This window comes from Palaemon carinicauda, chromosome 29, assembly GCF_036898095.1.
Source record: "Palaemon carinicauda isolate YSFRI2023 chromosome 29, ASM3689809v2, whole genome shotgun sequence".
In the NCBI taxonomy this organism is placed as follows: Eukaryota; Metazoa; Arthropoda; class Malacostraca; order Decapoda; family Palaemonidae; genus Palaemon; species Palaemon carinicauda.
This window is the reverse complement of record NC_090753.1, coordinates 84,654,938-84,677,022: the sequence shown is the minus strand read 5'-3', so window position 1 is coordinate 84,677,022 and position 22,085 is coordinate 84,654,938. Positions and strand designations below refer to the sequence as shown.

Sequence of the window (22,085 nt, the reverse complement as noted above, 5' to 3'; positions counted from 1 at the left end):
CATCTCATAAGCACTACCTTGTCTTGGCAAAGGTAGATCTTTTTTTGGAATTGAGGTTATGGAAGATGAACAAACAGGATCTTTTCTAAATTGTAATTACTGTTGGTGAGTAATATGAAACAATTACTAACAACCAAATTAGAACAAGATTTTATCAGTGTTAAAACTAAAAATCTGAAGCATAGGGCATCAATGCTATCATTTCTGTAAATGTAGGAGGCTTGTTAAACAATACTCTACAGTTCCTAGAGTTTTGGATGAATTGGTTTGCATACCTTTGGTAGAATTTAATTGATTGCTGTACGTTGAAATTGTTGGGAAAACAAAGCAAATGGAGTTGAATGTATTACCAGATTTGTTCATTTACCTATACAAACCTTTTGCCCTTAAAAATAAGGAATGTTTTCAACAGAGTTGGAACGGCTGTTGAAATAGTGAAGGACTGTTTGTGAGAAAGGGTGAGCAGCCCTCCCTGCTACTTTCCTGTCAAAGACGCTACACTTTGTCTTTGGCTGCAGCAAATACATACAGTATGTACAGTTGCATCCTATCCAGTATAGTCTAATATATTTCGCCCAGGTGTCCCTGGTGCCAGTGGTGACTCCAATGGTAATTCCCGAAGTGAGTTCAAAGCCTAAGAAGGCTGCAAAGCCAAAGAAGACTCCCTCTCCTGCTAAAGTCCCATTGCCAAAGCCTGTGAAAGGACATTATTATTATTATTATTATTACTACTACTTGCTAAGCCTCAACCCTAGTTGGAAAAGCATGAAGCTATAAGCCCCGGGGCTCCAACAGGGAAAATAGCCTAGTGAGGAAAGGAAACAAGGAAAAATAAAATATTTCAAGAAGAGTAACATTAAAATAAATTTGTTCCGTAACTGGAATACAAACCACCCTATTTAATAGGGTTATTATTTTTGGCGTAGCTGAAATGACGAGCCATTAATTTTTAACGAGGGTTTACTACCCACACCACTAGTTAGCGGGGGTAGGGGAGGGTAGCTTGCTATCCCCCCCCCCCCTTTCACACACCTGTGCTTGAGCCCACTTTGCTCTCGGCTCGGATGGTGGTAGGACGTGTCCGCTCTCATCCTCGCCGTCATTTGGCAGCCATTTAATTGCTTTTGTCTTTTCTTTTTCTAGTTCTGTATATGTGAAGTTGGCCTCTGCGATCATGCGCACCTGCCCTGGGTTTCCCGACCGCCCCTGTGGAACATTCATGTCGGCGGTTGAGACTGATCCTCACGCCCTTTGTCCTTGTAGGGACCAACAGTGTGATAGCAACAACAGGTGTAGGGAGTGGTCTACCTCCCAATGGGAGAGGTTTTCGCGACGATGGAAGAAGTCCAAACGGGATATTTCTCCTTCAAAGGTTGCTTCGAAAGGAAAAAATCCAAGGCCTCTTCTTCTTGCCCAAACCCCCTCCGAAGCTCCTACTCAGTCGGTCTCTTTCGAGAGACCGTCGAGTGGTAGCGTAGACCTATGTATTGTTTACCAACCTCAGGATTCAAGAGATGACGTTGCTTCCCCTAACGACGCAGCTCCACCTCTCCCCCCGGGGGAGGATACGTCATTAACCTCCCTTTTCCAGCTTTGGTCCTCCTTGGGGCTTACGGGTTCGCCCTCCAAGGAGGTTTTGCTTAACTACATCAGTTTGGGTGCCGCTGTCAAGCAATCGTTGTCACCGTCAAGAGGTTGATCCTGTCTCTTGTCGACATTGTGGTGTCAGAGGTATCCAATGCGGTATCACCCATCACTTCTGCCTCTCCAAACTCTACGGTACCTGACGATTTAGTTTCTCCCGTTCCTGTTCAACCTACGAGGGAGAAACTAAGTCCATCGTCAGTCTCTCCTGCTAGTGTTTCTCTCCCTCGGGGGAGTTCACTTACAGAGACTCCTCTTCGGAGGACTGCAGAAGGTCAGCTTGCTGATCCAACGGCCCCCAGATGGTGCATTTGTCGGAAGGCTCGCCTTCCTCTTCGCCATAGAGGCCTTCCTTCACGTGTGGTGAGGAGGCGCCTCTTTGGTTCAACATCTTCGATGTAGTCCACCGCAGAGGAGCCTCGAGACCAATCATCCATCACTGCTCCTGCACTGGTCCTGAACCTTTCTGCAGATCGTTCGTGATCTCCTTCGGTGGAAGGTCGTCCTTTTAAAGGACACGTTGACCTTCCATCTGACAGACCTGCCGACCTACCGTCACCGTTTCTACATAGGCCTAACAAGGCTCCACCAAAGCACGCTATTGCGCGCCAACCACATACACGCTACGCGCCAACGAGACCTGACGAACGCTCCTTAGTATCTCATCAGGCCCCATCACTAAACCCTAACACAGGGCATCAAGGGCGTATGCGCCAACATGCGCATACGCTCCAACAGGAGCATAGCTCCATCACGCGCTATGCGCGCCCTCATGCGCATATGCGCGCCCTCATGTGTATGTGCGCCCACGTTCTCCTGCGCGCCAGGTCTTGCCTGCGTGCCCTGCGCTTACGCGCCAACATTCTCCTACATGCCCGCGCCCAGCTGCGCGCCAACACTCACCTGCACGCCAGCGCTCACCTGCGCGCCATCAACCTCCTGCGCAATTGCGCTCTTCTGCGCACCAGCTCTCTCCCGCGCGCCATCGGTCTCCTGCCCGCGCCCATACGCGCCCAACATCCAACTCTCCTGTGCGCCATGGTGCGCATCATCCTACGCGCCAGGAAAAATCTGCGCGCCAACGAACTACCGAAAGTAGTACTTCTTGGAAATCAGCAATGCTGGCTTCTCCCACGCACCAACCAGTACCATCGCGCCAGCGAGCACCTGGGCCCCAGCCTTCTCCCACGCGTGCCCTGCGCACGCCCGCCCATCCTCTCCAAAAGATGCGCGCCAACATTCTCTCCCGCTCCCCCCATATGATATTCTCCCTCGCACGAGCCCCGATATTCTCCCTCGCGCGAGCGTCAATATCCTCCCGCGCGGGAGACTACTGAACTACGCACGGCAAGGTCGCCATCGCCTCATTCCCCTCCCCGTAAGCGCATACCACCACGCATTGTGGGAGAAGGGAAACATCCAGAGGGGTCCAGGATCCCAAAGCCACCACAGGCGAACCCACCAATGATGGGGACTCCTCCCAGGGATCCTTCAATCCCTCTCCCTTTAAGGGGTATGTCTGACAGCATGTCTGTCAGCCAACAGCCCTGGTTCGGTGCACTGATCAGAGCCGCTACGCAAGCTTTCAAGCCTGTCTTCTCTGTATTGGGACACAGAACCATGGCTTTTTCTACCCCTTTGAAGAGAGGAAGACGAGTTCCAGATGCGGTCACTTCCCCAGGGGGGAAATTGACTCCACGCAGACCTTCGAGGCAGATTCCTTCTTTTCCTCAGACTGCCTCTCCTTCCCTTTCGGAAGAAGATTTCCCGTCCCCAAGGGAATCACACGAAGAGAGACTTTCCCCCATCGCACCTATGGGGGAAACCTCTCCTCACGCCGAGAGGTCTACTCAGTCGGGGATTGAAAGGAACATGCCACCCTCGTCAATGTTGGAGTCCTACATCCTTCCCAGGAAGGAATCTAGGGACTCCAAAACATTGCCAAAGTCCTCTACTAGGTCTAGGATGGAACCAGCTAGCCACTCAGGGAATGTCTGCAACTCTCCCCAAGAAGAGCCTTTGGGGATAGAAGGAGACTTGCTGCAAGTCCTACATCAGGAGGAGACCAGCAAGAGTCAGAACATGCGTTTTGGCAAGTTCTAACTCTAATTAGGGCTCTCAACGGGTTTTCTGACCCATAGATCCCTCCTCGAGAGGGCAAGGACACGGTTTTGGTACTCAGAAACCCCCCAAGACCAGTGCAGTACTGCCCTGGTCTCAAGGGGTTAAGAGTACCAGGGACAAGATCTCAGTGACAACAGCTCTCCGAGATGTCTTCCTCCAACCGTTCCGGTGCCACCAACAAGCTCCTCCCACCTCCTCGCGTACAGCAGAGGAGGTACTTCGAGATCCTTGAGGAGCTAACCAGGGGAGTCCCTCTTGAGAGACTCTCCAACCGGCAGCCGAGATCCTCAACCAGGAGAAAGTTGCGAAGTGTGCTATGCAAGCCACTTCGTGGCTCGATATCTGGTTGGGGACCTTAGGTATCCTGATACATTCTGTGGACTTCTCCAAAGAACGTACCAGGAAAGCTATGGAAACCTTCCTTCTCTCAGGTACTCGCACGATCGAGATTCTGGCCCACCAAGTCTCGAACTTGTGGGCAAATACCCTCCTGAAACGTCGGGATGCAGTAGCTGAGAGATTCCATCAGAAGGTCCCTAGCACCGAGATCAATAAGCTCAGACATTCCTCTCTAGAGGGATCCGTCTTGTTCGAGCCTAAGGATGTGAAACATGCCGCTGAGAGGTGGAGGAAGTCTCAACAAGACTCCCTCCTTCATAGGGCTTTAACATGCAAGCCCAATAAGTCTCCAGCACCACAGCAGTCCCGTCCAGTCAAGACCACTAAGACGACAACAGCAGCGAAGACCTTGGTGTCTAAGCCCTTTCCTGTCAAAGAAAGGAGAGGCAAAAAGTCCTCCAGGGGAGGCAAGAATCTTAGAGGGAGCAGCCAAGGCCACAAATGCTAGGATAGGCAGTCCCCCTGCATGTCCACCAGGGGGGGGGATGCCTACAAAGTTGCTCAAACAGGTGGAAGCAACTGGGGGCCCGATTCCTGGACAATCTCCGTCATCAGTCTAGGATATTGCGTCCCGTTCATAACATCTTTACCTCCCCTGACGACGAATCCAGTGTCATTGAACTCCCTTGCCATGGGATCGACAAGGGGGCAAGCCTTCGGGCAGAAGTCAAGACCCTGTTGAAGAAGAGGTCCTCGATGGATCTCCAGGCTTCTTCAGTCGACTCTTTCTTGTAAAGAAGGCGTCTGGAGGCTGGAGACCAGTCATTGACCTCTCAGCTCTGAACAAGTTTGTCAAACAAACTCCGTTCAGCATGGAGACGGCGGACACGGTCAGTCTAGCAGTAAGACCGCAAGACTTTCATGTGCACACTGGACCTGAAGGACGCGTACTTCCAGATCCCAGTCCATCCGTCTTAAAGGAAGTACTTAAGATTCAGCCTAGACAACAGAAAGTACCAGTTCAAGGTGCTGTGCTTCGGTCTCTACACAGCACCACAAGTCTTCACCAGAGTGTTCACCCTAGTATCATCTTGGGCACACAGGATCGGCATCCGTCTCCTCTGGTATCTGAACGACTGGTTAATCCTTGCAGACTCGTTGTCAACCCTTCTTCTTCAACACCGAGACAAACTTCTGAGACTTTGCCAAGATCTGGGGATCATGGTAAATCTCGAGAGGTCTTCACTGCTTCCCACTCAAAGACTGGTATACCTAGGCATGATTATAGACGCTACTCTCCACAAAGCCTTCCCATCAGACGACAGGATAGCAAGGCTGAGGAAGGTCGCAAGACCTTTTCTCAGACGAGAAGAACTTCCAGCCCAATCGTGGCTACGTCTCCTCGGTCACCTTTCATTGTTGGCCCGTCTAGTTCCCAATGGTCGCCTCAGGATGAGATCCCTCCAGTGGCGACTAAGGTCCCGGTGGAATCAAGCATAGGACTCCCCGGACATCCAGATCCCCATGGGACCTGCGGAACTGACGGATCTCCAGTGGTGGGTGGCAGACGAGAACTTACAAAAAGGAGTGGATTTTCTCGTCCTCCCCCGAATTTGATGCTGTTTTTGGACGCTTCAAAAGGTGGGGGGGGGGGGGGCCGCCCACGTGCTGCACCACACGACCTCAGGCCTCTGGTCAGAGCCAGAAAAGTACCTCCACATAAATCTCCTAGAGAAGAAGGCCGTCTTTCTGGCCCTTCAACAGTTCCAACAGTACCTGGAAAGTCACTCTGTTGTGTTGATGAGTGACAATACCACAGTAGTGGCCTACATCAACAAGCAAGGAGGTACTTTTTCGCAGCAACTATCCCATCTAGCAGTAGAGATACTGAGATGGGCCGAAATCCACTCGATACCACTATTGGCATGCTTCATACTGGGCAAAAGGAATGTGCTCGCTGACAACCTGAGCAGAGCATCTCAGATAGTGAGTACCGAGTGGTCTTTGGATCATCTATTAGCCAACAAAGTCCTGACTTTGTGGGGTTCTCTGACTGTGGACCTCTTCGCAACGGCCCTGAACTTCAGGCTCCCGCTGTACTGTTCTCCAGTCCTAGACCCTAAGGCTCTCTGGCAAGATGCTTTCCAACAACGGTGGGACAACATCGACGTTTACGCCTTTCCCCCCGTTCTGTCTGATGAGGAAGGTACTCAACAAGACCAGAACATCGGTCAATCTTTCAATGACCCTCATAGCTCCGCTATGGCATCACGCAGAATGGTTCCCGGACCTTCTGCAACTCCTAACGGAGCCACCAAGAGAACTCCCTCCACGACACAATCTACTCAAACAACCACGTGCCAACATCTTCCACAAAGCTGTAGGTTCACTACGGCTTCACGCTTGGAGACTACCCAGCATCTCCTCTCTGAGAGAGGATTTTTGCAACAAGTTGCGATCAGGATGTCTGGACACCTGCGAAAGTCTTCAACAGCAGTCTACCGGCAAAGTGGAAAGTCTTCTGTGGTTGGTGTCGTGGAAGGGGTATCTCTCCACTCGATGCCACTATTCCAACAATAGCGGAGTTCCTCGTGTATTTGCGTGAAGAAATGCGCCTTTCAGTCTCGTAGTCTCGGTAGTGAAAGGCTATCACTCAGCCTTAAGTCTCGCCTCCAGGCTGAAAGGAATGGACATTTCCTCATCACTAGAACTTTCTCTACTCATACGTAGTTATGAACTTACCTGCCCTCAGTTGGAAGTAAGACCTCCAGCATGGAACGTGGTTCGAGTTCTCAGGTCTCTTAAGAGTCCTCCCTATGAACCATTACGCCAGGCATCAGATCGCCACCTAACCTGGAAGACGGTATTCCTGCTAGCTTTGGCCTCAGCCAAGCGAGTCAGCGAACTTCATTGTCTCTCGTATGACATTGCCCATTCAAGGGGATGGGGGGAGGTAACGTTCAGCTTCGTCCCTGAGTTTATTGCTAAGACTCAGAATCCAGGAGTAGCGGATCCTCAATTCGGCTCCTTCCGGATTTCTAGTCTCCGTACTGTAACAGATGACCCGGACCATCTCTTACTATGCCTAGTAAGGAGCTTGAGGCTGTGCCTCAAAAGAACAGCCGCAGCCCGTCCTCGTGCGCCAGCACTATTTGTCAGCACAGGAAAGACTAAGAGGAGGGTCACCAAGAACACCATCTCTGCATGGATTCGCAGGGTCATTGACCCGGCACTGAATCCAGACCCTCCTCCGTCACGTCGCCCCAGAGCACATGATGTCAGGGGCATAGCTACGTCCCTGGCCTTCAAAAGAAATTTTTCAGTGATGCTGGTTCTTCAAGCTGGGGTGTGAAAACGTCAAACAACGTTCACATCCCACTACCTGCAAGACGTGACCCACAGGAGACTCGATACGTTCTCTATCGGTCCTGTGGTGGCTGCACAACAGCTGGTTTAAAACTGGAAGCTCCTTATTGGACAAGTAGCAGAAGGTTGAGGGCATTGTTACCCAATTTTAGTCTGCATGAATGAAAAGGTTTGACTGGCCCTTATTCTTTTCTTCATCATCCCCTCTCTTGGGGAAAGCAGCATCCTGGGTTCTTTGCATAGCTGACCTCAAACCATTGCAGGTAAACCATGCTCCCTTGTGTTCCTAGTATTAAGATTGATACTGTTACGTCCCTATACCCTGACGAGGTGGTATAGGGAAAGTCCTAGTGTACAAGTTTCCATCTAAAGAACTTCGTAACAACTTTCTAGGACGAGTCACACTTTTTCATACCTTCACGCACAGCTTGCGTAGGCCGCAGACCTTGCGTAGCAAGGTTTTAGCGAGGTGCAGGGGCTCCTTATTTCTTGAGTGCTAACACACTCAGATAAGGAGCCCCCGGGCAAAGCCAAAAAGCCAGACTGGCTGGGACGTCCATCCTTCCTAATGGGTGAGTCACCCTTATTAAATAGCGTGGTTTGTATTCCAGTTACGGAACTAATGACAAATTCGTGGATAATTTGTATTTTTCCTAACTATACAAACCTTAGCTATTTAACCAAACTTGCCTGCCAGCCTTATCCCCCTTGAAGTCCTACCTCCAAGCAAAGTGAGCTCAAGCACAGGTGTGTGAATGTGAAGGCGGTAGCAAGCTACCCTCCCCTACCCCCGCTAACTAGCGGTGTGGGTAGTAAACCCTCTTTAAAGAATAATGGCTCGTCATTTCAGCTACGTTGAAAGTAATAACCCCATTAAATAGCTAAGGTTTGTATAGTTAGGAAAAATCAAAAATTTTAAGTAATTTTTATTTTTCCTAACATACTTACCGAGAACTACTTTCTTTTGGAGTCACTTGTGATCTCTCTTTCTCGACCAAGGTTTTTCCCGCCGTTACCCCCCTACTCCGCTCTCTACATAGGCCTACCCCCGCCGCCAAGGAATGCGCCCTGAGGGCAGGATTAGGGCAGGTCACTGCTTCTCTGGGTCATTCTCTTCATTAAGTTCGTCGTATAGCCCAAATTGGCAATGGAAGGATGGCACTTGGGGACGGAAGGGAGGGCCATTAACCGAAAGTAGTTCTCGGTAAGTATGTTAGGAAAAATAAAAATTACTTAAAATTTTTGATTTTATTCCAATACAAAATACTTACCGAGAACTACTTTCTTTTGGAGACTTATACTTTAGGAGGCGGGAGTGCTATTCTGACACTTGACTCGGCACGTAGGGCCTAGAGGGCTATGGAATGCGGGGGCCCATCAGAGTGCGGGAGCGAGGGTAACTGCGCAACCTTACGCTATTATCTAAGACTTACCTCTTAAAAACTTCTTCTGACGATTTCCTCCGGATGTAGTCGCGAAGAATGTGTTCATCGTTGGGGACAGCCTCTGGCCTTACCGCTATACAGCTTGGAGGGTGGCAATGACTGTCCCAATGGAGAACCCGTCCAAGGATTTCCTTGAATAATCCTTGAGGTAGTGGGCAGTAAAGGTCGACTGGTGCGACCAAGTGCCTGCCTGTAGGATCTGCCCCACCGCCATGTTTCTCTCAAAGGCCAAGGAGGTGCTCAGACCTCTGATGTCATGGGGCCGGGGAGTGCCTGGCACTGCCATTTTATCCTCTTCATAGGTTCTAGCGATGACTTGTCTCAGCCAGAAGGAAATGGTGTTCTTGGAAACTTGCTTCCTATTAACACCTATGGAAACGAAGAGGTTCTTGATACCTGGTCGGAGATGAGCTGTCCTTTCCAGGTATTTTCTGAGCGTCCGTACTGGGCATAACTTCAAGTCTTCCGTAATGCCCGTCTTGGGAATGGCCGGAATTGAGAAACCTTCAAACCTCGGGTCCCAGACTGCTGGGTTCTGAGTCTTAGCCACAAAGGAGGGCACGAACCTGAAGGACACTTCCTTCCACCCTTTGGAGTGCGAAACGTCGTAAGACAGACCATGGATCTCGCCCACTCTTTTAGCCGAAGCTAAGGCTAGCAAGAAGACGGTCTTGAGGGTGAGATCCTTGTCCCCGATATCTTTCAGGGGTTCAAAGGGGGAACGACTTAGCATCTTCAAGACCTTGGCTAGGTCCCACCTGGGCACTCTCCTAGCTTGAGGGGGGCAGGATTGCTCGAAACTCCTGATCAGCATCGCTATGTGTCTCGAGGTCCCCAGGTCGATGCCCTTCAGGAGGAAGACTTGGCCCAAGGCGGCTCGAACTCCTTTAATGGCTGGAATTGACATTCCCACTTTATCTCTAAGATAAACCAGAAACTCAGCTATGTCCGGGACCGAAGCTTTAAGAGGTCTAATGCGTTTCTCCGAGCACCACTTCGTGAAGGAGGCTCACTTCGCCTGGTATACCGCGGTCGAGGATCTCCTCAGGTATAGGGACATTCTCTTAGCTGTGGTGGCGGAGTACCCCTCCTTCTTCAGGAGCCGCTCGATAGTCTCCAGGCGTGAAGGCGAAGAGAGAGAGGGTTGTCGTGGAGCCTGAAGAAGTGCGGTTGGTGCAGGAGGTCTGATCTGGCGGGCAGAGGCCAAGGTGGTTGGCTCGCTAGGTCTTTTAGGTCCGCGAACCACTCTCTCTCCGGCCACCAGGGCGCTACCAAAGTCATCTTCAGGTTTCGGGAGGCCCTTACTCTGTTGAGTACCTGTCTTATCAACGTGAAGGGGGGAAAAGCGTTCACATCCAGGTTGTCCCACTTGTGCTGGAAGGCGTCTTCTAGGGCTGCATTTTGGTCTGGGACCGGGGAGCAATAGACCGGTAGTTGGGCGTTGAGCTTTGTTGCAAAGAGGTCCATCACCGGGGAGCCCCAGCGTTGAATGATGAGTCTGGCTACTTCTGGGTGTAGAGACCACTCTGTCCCCACTATTTGACCCATTCTGCTGAGGCCGTCGGCCAGAACGTTTTTCTTCCCGGGGATGAACCTTGCCAGCAGCACCACTTGCTGTTCGTCTGCCCAATGTAGGATGTCTATGGCGAGGTCGCACAGTTCCTTCGATCTCGTGCCCCCTTGCTTCTTTATGTAGGCCACTACCGTGGCGTTGTCGCACATTAACGCCACGGTGTTTCCCTTTAGACGACTTGCAAAGTGAAGACATGCCTTCTGGACTGCTCTTAGTTCTAGGACATTGATGTGTAGACTCTTTTCGCTCTCCGACCAGGTACCTCGTGCTGTCTCTTCCAGAAGGTGGGCCCCCACCCTTGGTTGGAGGCGTCTGTGAACAGGAGGTACTCGGGGGGACTGGACCCGAGGGGCATCCCCTTGAGGGAGTTCGACTGGCAGTGCCACCATTCTAGGGAGGTTCTCGTGTCCGGAAGGACTGGAATTAACGCTTTCCGCGAGTCTGTCTGGGACCAGAGGCTCTTGAGGTTCCATTGAATGGGTCTGAGCCTCATCCTCCCTTGGGGAACCAGTTTCTCCAATGAGACCAGGTGACCTATCAGTCTCTGCCAGTCTCTCGCCCTCCTGGAATGTTCTGACAGGAACGGTTGAATGATGTGTTTGAGGTTCCGTATCCTGTCCTCCGAGGGGAAAACCTTCCCCTGCACGGTATCCAACGTCATCCCCAAGTATCCTATTCTGTTGGATGGTGTTAAGTTTGACTTTTCCAGATTGATTACGATTCCCAGATTCCTGCAAAACTGGAGGAGGTTTCTCCCTTGTTCCTCCAAGAGGGCCCTTGAGGTGGAAAGGAGCAACCAGTCGTCCAGGTATCTGATGAGATGGATACCCCGTTCGTGAGCCCACACTGAGACTGTCGCGAAGACCCTCGTGAACACTTGAGGGGCCGTCGACAGACCAAAGCAAAGGGTCTTGAACTGCAGGATCTGGGAACCCCATTTCACCCGGAGGAACTTCCGACTCGACGGGTGGACAGGGATCTGGAAGTATGCGTCCTTGAGGTCGACAGTCATCATATAATCTTTCTCCCTCAAGGACAGCAGGACGGATTTTGGGGTGTCCATCTTGAAGTCCGTCTTCTTGACGAACTTGTTGAGGGCCGACAGGTCTATCACGGGTCTCCACCCCCCCGTTGCTTTCTCTACCAGGAACAGGCGGCTGTAGAAGCCTGGGCCTGGGAGAAGGACCTCTTCCATGGCACCCTTCTCTAACATGGAGGAAATCTCCTCTTGAAGGGCGGCCCTTTTCATCGGGTCTCTGGGGGCCAACCATTCTGTCTGGCTGGCTGAAATAAGAGGGGGTGGATCCGCTAGGAAGGGGAGCCTGTAGCCCTCCTTCAGGACGGACACCGTCCAAGGATCCGCTCCTTGTGCCTTCCATGCTTGCCAATGTGGTCTGAGGCATCCCCCAACCCGAGGCTTGGGCGGGAGTAGGGGGCCTCTCCCTCTACCTTCTCCTAGAGGGGCGGCCTGATCTGCCTCTCCTAGAGGAGGAGTAACCCGACCTGAAGGAGCTGGAAGAAGCTGGTGCTCCTCTGCGGGAGGGTTGAGGAGTTGTTGCCCAGGAGGAAGAGGGGGCGTCCCTCCTCGAAGTGCTGGGGGCGGCCTGAGGTGTCACGGCGTTATCTGAGGCGGCCCTCCTGTATGGAGGCCTTTTAGACGACGCAGGTCTGGGGACGTTGGCCTCTTTCTTCTTAGACACTTTCTCCATCAGGTTCTCCAGCTCTTTTAATGGGAATAGTGACTCACCCCACAAGGGAAGGCTACGTACGGCTCGGGCCTCTCTGTTCGGAATCCTCCTAGATACCTTAGCTAGGACCGTGTCTCGTTTCCGTAGGACCCAGTTGGCCGTAAGGGCGAGTGCCTGGTACGAGAGAAACTTAAGTGTTTGCCCCCCGGAGGTGAGAAGGTCCGTCAGGAGGCTTTGCTGATCAGGATCTTCGGGGTCGACGGAGGCTTGTACGTTTACTAACGTGGAGGCCCACCAGTCCAGCCATGAGGAGACGTTAACTAGGTCCCGCGACATCTCCTCCATCATGGCGGCTTCCGTAGGAGAGAAGGAAACTGGGGCTGAAGAGGCCCTTTCGTCTGAGCCGCCTTGTCCTAGGATGTCCAAGGCCGGGTCCACTCTACAGGGGCCTGGGCGCTGCCCTTCCGGAATGTATACTTTCCCCTGCGCTTTGAGGCCCTGGAGCAGTTTCGAGGCACTCTGGGACTTGGGGGCCTCTGCATTGCTGGCCACCAAGTTGTCTATGTACTCCTGCCCTAGTACCAGGTCTGGGGCAAGAGGAAGGGCCAGGGAAGACTTCGGAAGGGTGGCGTGATGGGTAATCCTCAGGAGGCTTGACCTCCAGGAATCCCCCTTCGGAGCCGAGGGTTCCGTAATCCCATGGTGCCTCCTGATGAGGCCCACCACTCTTCTATATGCGGAGTCCTCCGACGGGGAAGCTTCCCCTCCGTCAGCCGAGGCCTCGGCCTGGAGTGGGGGCGCCGGGTTGCTGGTTCGGCAGACCGGTCGTCCAGCCCTTGGGTCCAGGGGGGCCGTCCTGTAACTGTAGTGAGCTCCGTAAGAGGGTGGATCCCGCTGCAAGGTGGGTACCACCGGCTCAGGGAGGGCCCTCGGTTGCCCTAAGGCTCTGGAAGCGGAGGTCACGGTCCCGGTGGGCTGACCCGACAACGGGAACCGTTCCTTCTTACTCGATGGCCGCACCAGCTGGGCTGGTTCGGCCAGGCTGCCTGCAAAGAAGCGCGTTTCCCCCCGCTGGGCGGGGTGAACCGGAGGCCTCGAGGACTTATGCCTCTGCGAGAGGTCTTTCCTGCGTGCCAGATCGCGCGGTTCTAGGCTGTGCATAGAGAGCGGCAGCCTAGACGCACGTTCGCTGGATCGAGGGTCTGGTGAATGGAGCATCTTGGACTCTCCTGAAGGTACGTAGACCCAGGCGCCTCCGGGAGAAACATTTCTCCTATACTTACGAGATTGGGAGCGGGAGCGCTTCTTGCTAGGCCGCGACCTTGACCTAGAGCGGGAATGTTCGCTCTCAGACAGTTCTCGTCTCCTGCGACGCTTCCCCCTGACCTCCTCATCGGAAGATGAGTCTACTTCCGACGAGTCCGACGACGCCACGTTTCTCGCGTAACGGCTGTTAGCGTGATCCGCGGGGGAATTTCCCCGACGCCGGGTGCCCGAGATCGAAGGCTGGAGAAAGTCCTCGGGAACCGCCGTGGAGATCGTCAGCACAGAGTCTAATCTTTCCATGCTAGGGGGCCAGGGCTCCAGGGTCACGTCCATTCTCAGCGGTGACCTCCCTGGCGTCTTCGGTAGCTTCCATCCGAAGGCATCGCTACTCGGACGGCGAACTCTAGTTTGGCTGTCCCCTGGCGGGGGAGAGCCCGACGCACCGGCCCACGAGGGCGGAGGGGACTCTGAGACTACAACACTGCCCCATAAGGGGTCTTCAGAGGACGCGTGGCCCCCCATCACAAGGCCTGACTCACCCGAAGCACTACCGGGCCCTTCGTTAGCCCTAGAGGGGCCCGCCCTTGGTTCTTCCCTCGCACTGGATTCCCTGGGAAGAATGCCTTGACCTTCTACCATGCTAGAGGCTTCTTGTCCTCTCCTCTGCGAAGGAGATGGAGAAGCCGAGGCTTCGTCGGACCGATCACTGGCCGACGGTAACAAAGATACGACACTAATCTTCCTGGGGGAACGCTTCGAAGATTTCTTCTTTTTAGTACCGTAGCGTACCCACTGGATATCATCCCAACTTACGCACTCCGGACACGTGTCCGCGGAGGAACAAACTTTCCCCCTACACGTGGAACAAAGGGAGTGAGGATCTACCTCTGGCTTTGAGAGGAAAGCCCCACACGACTTTCCGGCTCTAGGCCCAGGGCAACGGCGCACATGATCCATCGTTCGCACACGAATGGCACAACACTAAGTGAGCTATACGTACACTGGGGATACACACAGGGTGAACGCACTGTAACACTTGAGAATAACGCACTGCGAAAAAACACAAGTCCCCACGCTGGAAACACGTGGAACACAAACGCACACAAAGGATCGAGAGAGACGAGAGTGAGCTGTGCACAGCTCACGACCAAGGAACTTAATGAGGAGAATGACCCAGAGAAGCAGTGACCTGCCCTAATCCTGCCCTCAGGGCGCATTCCTTGGCGGCGGGGGTAGGCCTATGTAGAGAGCGGAGTAGGGGGGTAACGGCGGGAAAAACCTTGGTCGAGAAAGAGAGATCACAAGTGACTCCAAAAGAAAGTAGTTCTCGGTAAGTATTTTGTGTTGGAACAAATACAAATTATCTACGAATTTGTCATTTTTTGTGCAATTTGTGCTGTTGAGAATCACACCCAAAACTTTAAAAGAGCCATACAGAGTTTTAAAAAACATTATCAATGCTGAGATCTGGATGTTGAGAAGCCACTGTCCTTGATCTACTTACATTCATACATAGAGTTTTGTTAGGATTCAGCTTCATGCCCCATAATTTGTGGCATACACTAATTTTAGATAGATCTCTATTAAGGGATTCAGCAACCCCAGTTCTATATTCAGGTGATGGAATTTATGCAAGAGTGTAGCATCAACTGCGTATGCAACAAGTTTGTTTTCTAGGCCAAACCACTTGTCATGTTTATATAGTATGAAAAGTAATGTGCCAAGAACACTACCCTGAGGAACATCAGAAATCACATTCCCATACTCACTATGATGTCCATCATCAACAACTCTTAGCGATCCATTACTTAAAAACTCACCAATGATGCCAAGAAACGACCCACCCACTCCCATCTGTTTGAGTTTGAAGACAAGGGCCTCATGATTAACACGGTCAAAGGCGGCGCTAAAATCAAGGCCAATCATACAAACTTCCTTACCACAATCAAGGGATTTCTGTATTGCATTAGAGATTGTAGAAAGGGTATCACATGCTCCAAGGCCTTCACGAAAACCAAATTGCAAACTAGGGAATAGATGATTACCTTCAGCAAACCTATCAAGACGTTTTGCCAGAAGACGTTAAAAAACTTTTGATAATATGGGAGTTATGGAAATTGGGCGGTAATCAGTTGGACTTGTAGCTACCACAAACACTACAAAGTACTACATTGGATCCTCCTCTCTAGTTACGGTTCATTTTCCCTTTGCCTACAAACACACTGAATAGTCTGGCATATTCTTTACATATTCTCCTCTATCCTCATACACCTGACAACACAGATTACCAAACAATTCTTCATCACCCAAGGGGTTACTGCACGGTAATTGTTCAGTGCCACTTTCCTCTTGGTAAGGGTAGAAGAGACTCTTTAGCTATGGTAAGCAGCTCTTCTAGGAGAAGGACACTCCAAAATCAAACCACTGTTCTCTAGTCTTGGGTAGTGCCATAGCCTCTGTACCATGGCCTTTCACTGTCTTGGGTTAGAGTTCTCTTGCTTGAGGGTACACTCGAGCACACTCTCCTATCTTATTTCTCTTCCTCTTGTTTTGTTAAAGTTTTTATAGTTTATATAGGAGATATTTATCGTTGTTACTCTTCTTAGAATATTTTATTTTCCTTTTTTCCTTTCCTCACTGAGCTATTTTCCCTGTTGGGGCCCCTGGGCTTATAGTATACTGCTTTTCCAACTAGGGTTGTGGCTTAGTAAGTAATAATAATAATAATAATAGTGGAGTAACATTACCAATTCTCCAACAAGGGCTAAAAGCTCCTCTTCTTGCAAAGTTGTACAAAATAACAGATAACTTTGGAGCTAAGCAATCTGCAGTCTTTATAAAAAACAAAGGAAAAAAATACCTTTTGCCCTCCATAAGCATTAAGGTCCATCAAGAGAGCTTTAATTTTACGAGATAGAAAAGCTAAATTACTTGGTTTAGCCTCAGGAAAACAAAAATGAGGAAGATTAAGTTTCTCATTACTGTCAAATATCAGCCAAAAGGGTTGCCTTTTCCTTTGGACAGTGAATGACAGAGCCATCTGTTTCTAGTAAAGGAGGAACTGTTGCATCCAAACCAAAGATTGCAGATATAAGGGTAGTCCACTATAGTTAAATTGTAATCCTTTTTCAGTTGAAGCATAAACTCTCTGAGCAAAAGCTCTAAGCTGAGTATAGTTATTTCAAGTCAAATCTGATCTGTTACCCTTCCAAAAATAATAGGCCTCTTGCTTCACCAAATGAGCATGTCTACAGTCATCATTGAACCAGGGTTCTTCCTTCACTCGGTAACTTAGCACATGAGAAGGGATATGCCTATCAATTATGTTGACTAGATTCTCATTCAAAGGGACAACAAGATCAACACTACTATACAAATTTGACCAATTCAAGCCCAAAAGATCAATGTAAATCCCATTCCAATCGGCTTGAGATTTCATATAAATTTTATATGAGTATGATACATCAGGGACAGGTTGCTCAGTCTTCATTACTAATGAAATCAAGGCATGATCAGATGCCCCAACAGGAGAACAATCCTTACTTGTTATAACAACGGGGGAGTCAGTGTATGAGAGGTCCAAGCAGTTACCAGACGTGTGAGTAGCTTCACTGATGATTTGCTCACTGCCTGATTCAGAGGCAAAGTCTAAAGCTCTTAAGCCATGACGATTGGTAGGAGAAATAGAATTTAACCACTTCCTATGTTGAGCATTGAAATCACCAACAAAGGAGAACGAGAGGCCTTTCTATCATCTTCTTGGTAAGAAGATATTCAAAGATGGAATCATCCATGTCTGGATTCCAGTAGATCGAGCACAAATAGAAGTTGTTATGCCTGCCACAAACTTTTATTTCCTGAATCTCATGACATCCACATTCATAGCAGGACTTATGAGAAGCAGGGTACTCAGTCCTAATATAGATCACCAGACTTAAACTTCCCTGCTTGCAAAGCCTGAGGAGACGTTGGCAAGAGGAAGAAGCAAATTTGCTCCTCCTCCTCCTCCTCGGATTCTGACATTTCTTGGGAATTAACCTGTTCACCACACAGTTGAACAGGAAACTCCTGGTGTTCTGTCCCCCTGTTCCAGATTCATGGGCAGTGCTTAAGGACATTTAACACCCATTGGATCATCTGGATACTTATGCCTTTCCCTTGTTTCGTCTCTTGATGAACTGGATCGATCACACCAGGTCTCATGATGATCCTGTTTGCTCCAAGAGGGCTACAATAGGAGTGATAGCACAATCTGTTAGGACTTTTAATTAAGGTCCCAAGAGAACAACTCTCAAAGAACAGAAATTCTCGATCAGCCGCACTAACAAAGGTACCACCAAATCCATGAAGTCAGTTACATTTCACAGTTGGAGACTATCCAGTATCTCCTTAGAGTAAAAGCCCTTTTGCTAGGGGCTGCATGATGTCTGAGTACGTGTGAAGGTTTTCTGCAGTTGTCTACAAGGGAAAGTTCTCTGGTTGGACTCTTAGTCACGGTTGTGAAAGGCCATTGTTCAGCCTTAAGCCTTGTCTTATGATTCAAGATCTTAGACCTATCTTTGAGGGAGGATCTGACTTCTTACCATAACCTGCCCTCTCGGTCTTGAGTTGAGAGTAATAGGTGAAGTTTCTCTAAAAAGTGAGTGGGCGGGGCTACTTGCCTACTCTAACCTCCTATTGTAAACTTCTTTTGTTCCAATACGGTTACTTACCTAGAACTACCTTCTTAGGAGTTACTGGTTAACTCTACCTAACCGACCAGCTTTTTGTATAGTTTACCCTCTTCCCGTTTTCTACGGGGTCAACCTCTGGCAGTGTGGTACGTGCCCTGAGGCGAGCCAGGGTCGGGCAGCGTGCTAGCTCAGGTCGAATCGCCAGTAAGTTTCTGGTCGCGACGGGATCAACATCTCGCCGCGCTCTCTCTTACCTTGTGTGACCCTTTGTGTCCCCCGATCCTGTATGTTAGGAAAAATACAAATTACTTAAAAAATTGTGATTTTAAACAAATTTAACGCTAATTCCATTGAAGAAATCCCCTGTTTTAAAAGACTCAGGTTTGTCTAGCTATGAAAAATACAAAGTATTTTAATAATTAGTTATATTTTAAGCTGGAGAAACAAAATTAAAGACTTAGAGGATGAATTTATTTTTATTACTTAATTGAGACATTATCATAAGAAATATTACATTTAGATTGAATTGAAGCATATCACTCATGTTCACTCAGTACAGGGTCACTTGATCTCTGTAAATTTGAGAATGTTAACTTAGTACAAGATTAGCCAGTCGTATAATTCATTTGGTGACTAAACCTCATTATGCATTCATATATTTTTTTCTTATCTTCAAAATTATATTTAGTTTGTGCATTTAATTGCAGGTATCACGCATTGAAAAAGTAGGTGGAGCAAATACAAGCCGGGGGGAAAATTCTTATGGTATTGAAATTTTTTGCAAGGATATCAGAAATCTTCGGTTTGCACACAAGCAGGTAACATTCTGCCTTTTGACCTTGTTTTAGGAAAGATTAATGCTTATCTTGTCCTTGAATATCTAGTGATATTGAGTGCATAGATATTTTTTGTAAGAATTCAGTATTGCAATTCAGTACTTGTAAACTTTGATAGGATGCCTAATTATTTTCTGAGGAAATATGTAGATACAGTATAGTGTATTTTACAAATTTTAATTTTTTTGCAATTTTGATTTTTTTTAGTTCAGTATAGAATATAGTCAGTCTTGATTGGTATATTATCATTAAGCTACAGTATTAGATTAGAAATTTTTTAACATTAGATTGTGAAAATAATCTTATTGATTTCTTTGTCAAGTGTAATTCCCTTTTATAAAGATGTGTGTCATGAACGCACACGTTTTCATGCTTTATTTATGTTTTCTATATTCGATAGAGTTTCTATCTCTTACTGTGGATAAACAAAGGTGCATGCTCACATTATTGTGAAATGCTTTACTAACAGCACGCTACTTATGCTGCAGTTTGGCTGATAGTATTAGTCAGTATTGATGATTGCTGATGGGTAAGAATCATATTCCAAAAAGTATTCAAGTTTGGTGGTAATTCGACTTCATCATTTGTGGCTATGTTATTTTGCAAGAGATACAGAAGTTAGTTTATCATTTCTGGTATAATTTAATTAAGTTCCAAATCTTTTTAGGAACTCTTATTTGGCTTTTAAGCTTTGCCCCTAAACAACTGCCTAAGGCGAAACACTCCCCAAAAGTGGTGGTACCACCTCTCATGCATGGCACACACTAGCCGGTAACAAAGGTTCTTTGTATCATTCCGTCAAACTTCAGCCATAATGCTTGTTTCCTTTTCTCTTTCATTTCTCTCTTGTTCTATTGTTTAACCTCACAGTCGTGTTGATCGAAATGAACTGCTCTGAATAGTTTTTTCCTTAAAAAGCTTTTTAATTATCTTATTACCATGCCTATTACTGTACTTTGGCCATCTCATTGAAGGCTGAGAAATGACTCAGTTGGTTTAACCAATTGAAAGTAATCTGAAGAAGTCCTAAAGAGAATTACTCAATTGTGTTTGTTTGCCATAGGTACTAATTCTTATTTAGTTGACAAAGATGCTGAATTGACTCTTGCTTAGGGTATAGAGATTACCTCCAAAACTATAGTTTGTGTTCACGAGATTGGGTTTACGCTGTGTCCTGCAAAACCATTCAGGTTTTATAGGTTGTGGTGGTGATGAATTCTTAATTATTTGGCTTCAGTCTTGATAAGGAAAGTTTTGTCTGTACTTTAGTCCACATAGAGTACACAGAACATCATTATTGGGTGATGATCGACATGCTTCCATATTTCAGGAGTACAATTTGTTTTTTGGTGTTGTTTGTGTAGAATATTCTTTGTTGTTTATGTACTTATGTCTTATGTTTTACTTTACACGTACACAGATACTGTACATACAACAGGAAATGAATATCAATTATGCAGGATTTGGCCGTGTCTTTATTAAATATACCAGTTGAAATTATAACAGACTTGATAATGTAGTCAAAGGCATTGATTATTCTTGAAACATAACTATATCTCTTAATGGGTTAAGTCTCCCTGAGAAAAGGGATTTCTTTATTTTCTAGTGATTTGTAAATTGTTTGCAGTTTATTGTAAAATAGTTCTCTACAAATACTCTATAAATAATCTAGTTGTCGATTACTAGTGTAGATGTTATATGCTACTAAGCTTTCTAGCATGTAAAGTATTCATTCAATTGTAATCAGCATCATAACTATAGGTTAAAGTTTAATTTATGCAAAGGCCACATGAACTAGCAGAAACAAATCTTTAACTTGCCCCAAACGTAAAGAAGAGATGGAAGAAGAGAGATTTACAGCTTCAAGTTTACAGCTTCAAGTTTACATAGGGGTTGAAGGTTGCTGCTTGGTGTGTATTACATGGCTGTATAAGAGGAGAAATTACTCTCCTCTTTGGAAGTATGTACAGTAAATGGACAAAATGCGTAGGCTACATTTAGAAAAGAAATTGCTGTCATTTTCTGGTGAAGAGAAAATTACTGTGAATAAACAAGATCTAAACTCATTCTTAGAATGGCATTTTATTTGATTATGATGGTAGTATTTTTAACTAAAAGGGAAGGCCGGTAAAAAAATCTTTGCAATGAATTCACCTCAAATGAAAATGTATTTTGTAAGCTCGTGATTTGTGACAGGATTTGAATTTTTAGTAGACAAGACAAGTATCATCTATTCCAAAGATATTGATAAGAAAAAGTTTCAGTATTATCAAGCAAAATCTGAATTGCTTCATTTTTGGATGCTGTACGTAGTTATAAAAAGCATCCTCTGGGAAAGTCTCAGTAGAGTACTTTTGCTCTATTTTTAGTATTTTTTTTCAATTAAATGATGAAGAGAGTTTTACCTCACTATAGAATGCAGGGAAATTGCTTTAAAGTAAACGACAGCAGAAGGGAGTGCAGTTTTTTTTATAACACTTTGAAGATTATACTTGGAAGAGATAGATCTTGTAATTATTGCTGTATTGGTTCCTGACCTTTATGCCATAATAGAAAATTCCCTTTAATTCTAATATCCAAGTAATTTTAGATTATATTTTATTCTTCCTACAAAAATAACGTGTCAGAGAAGCAGTGTAAGACTCGGTTTGACAGCCCCTCAAGAATTTATTTGTGCTTGTCTAATTAAACTACCATGAATTACCTTGTATTTACACAGAAGTAAATGAATATGAAACTACAGTATATTATTTGAGAGAACTATGCAAAGCCATCTTTCTCATGCTTAATATCGTATTTAATATGACAGCCATTCCACTTCATCTTGGGAATTGAACTTCCAAACAACTCTAAGAGAAAAATACTGTATATTAGTCTTATTTTCCATCGATTCACACATTTACTTGGATATTACATTGAAAGTTGTCTGCAGGTCAGAGCTATGTTAACTCTTTTACCCCCAGGCTATTTGGAAATTTCTAACCCTTAACCCCCAAGGGGTTATTTTTTTCCAAGCACATTTTGCAGTATATATTTTTTAAATTGCTCTAACAGCCTTAATTTTTGTCATAGAGAGGTCAGGTTGGTCTCATTCTCTTGGAAAATGCCTGAATTTTCTCAAAAAATTATCA

General features: G+C 47.4%; 1 protein-coding gene across 1 annotated transcript in view; it reads left to right on the top strand.

Moving 5' to 3' along the window:
• The window catches only part of mtm (myotubularin), a 157,450-nt gene that overhangs the window by 82,555 nt on the left and 52,810 nt on the right, over positions 1 to 22,085 (top strand). The window contains 1 exon segment of the mRNA XM_068352855.1: positions 18,826 to 18,936. Coding sequence (XP_068208956.1) covers positions 18,826 to 18,936 — 111 coding nt within the window.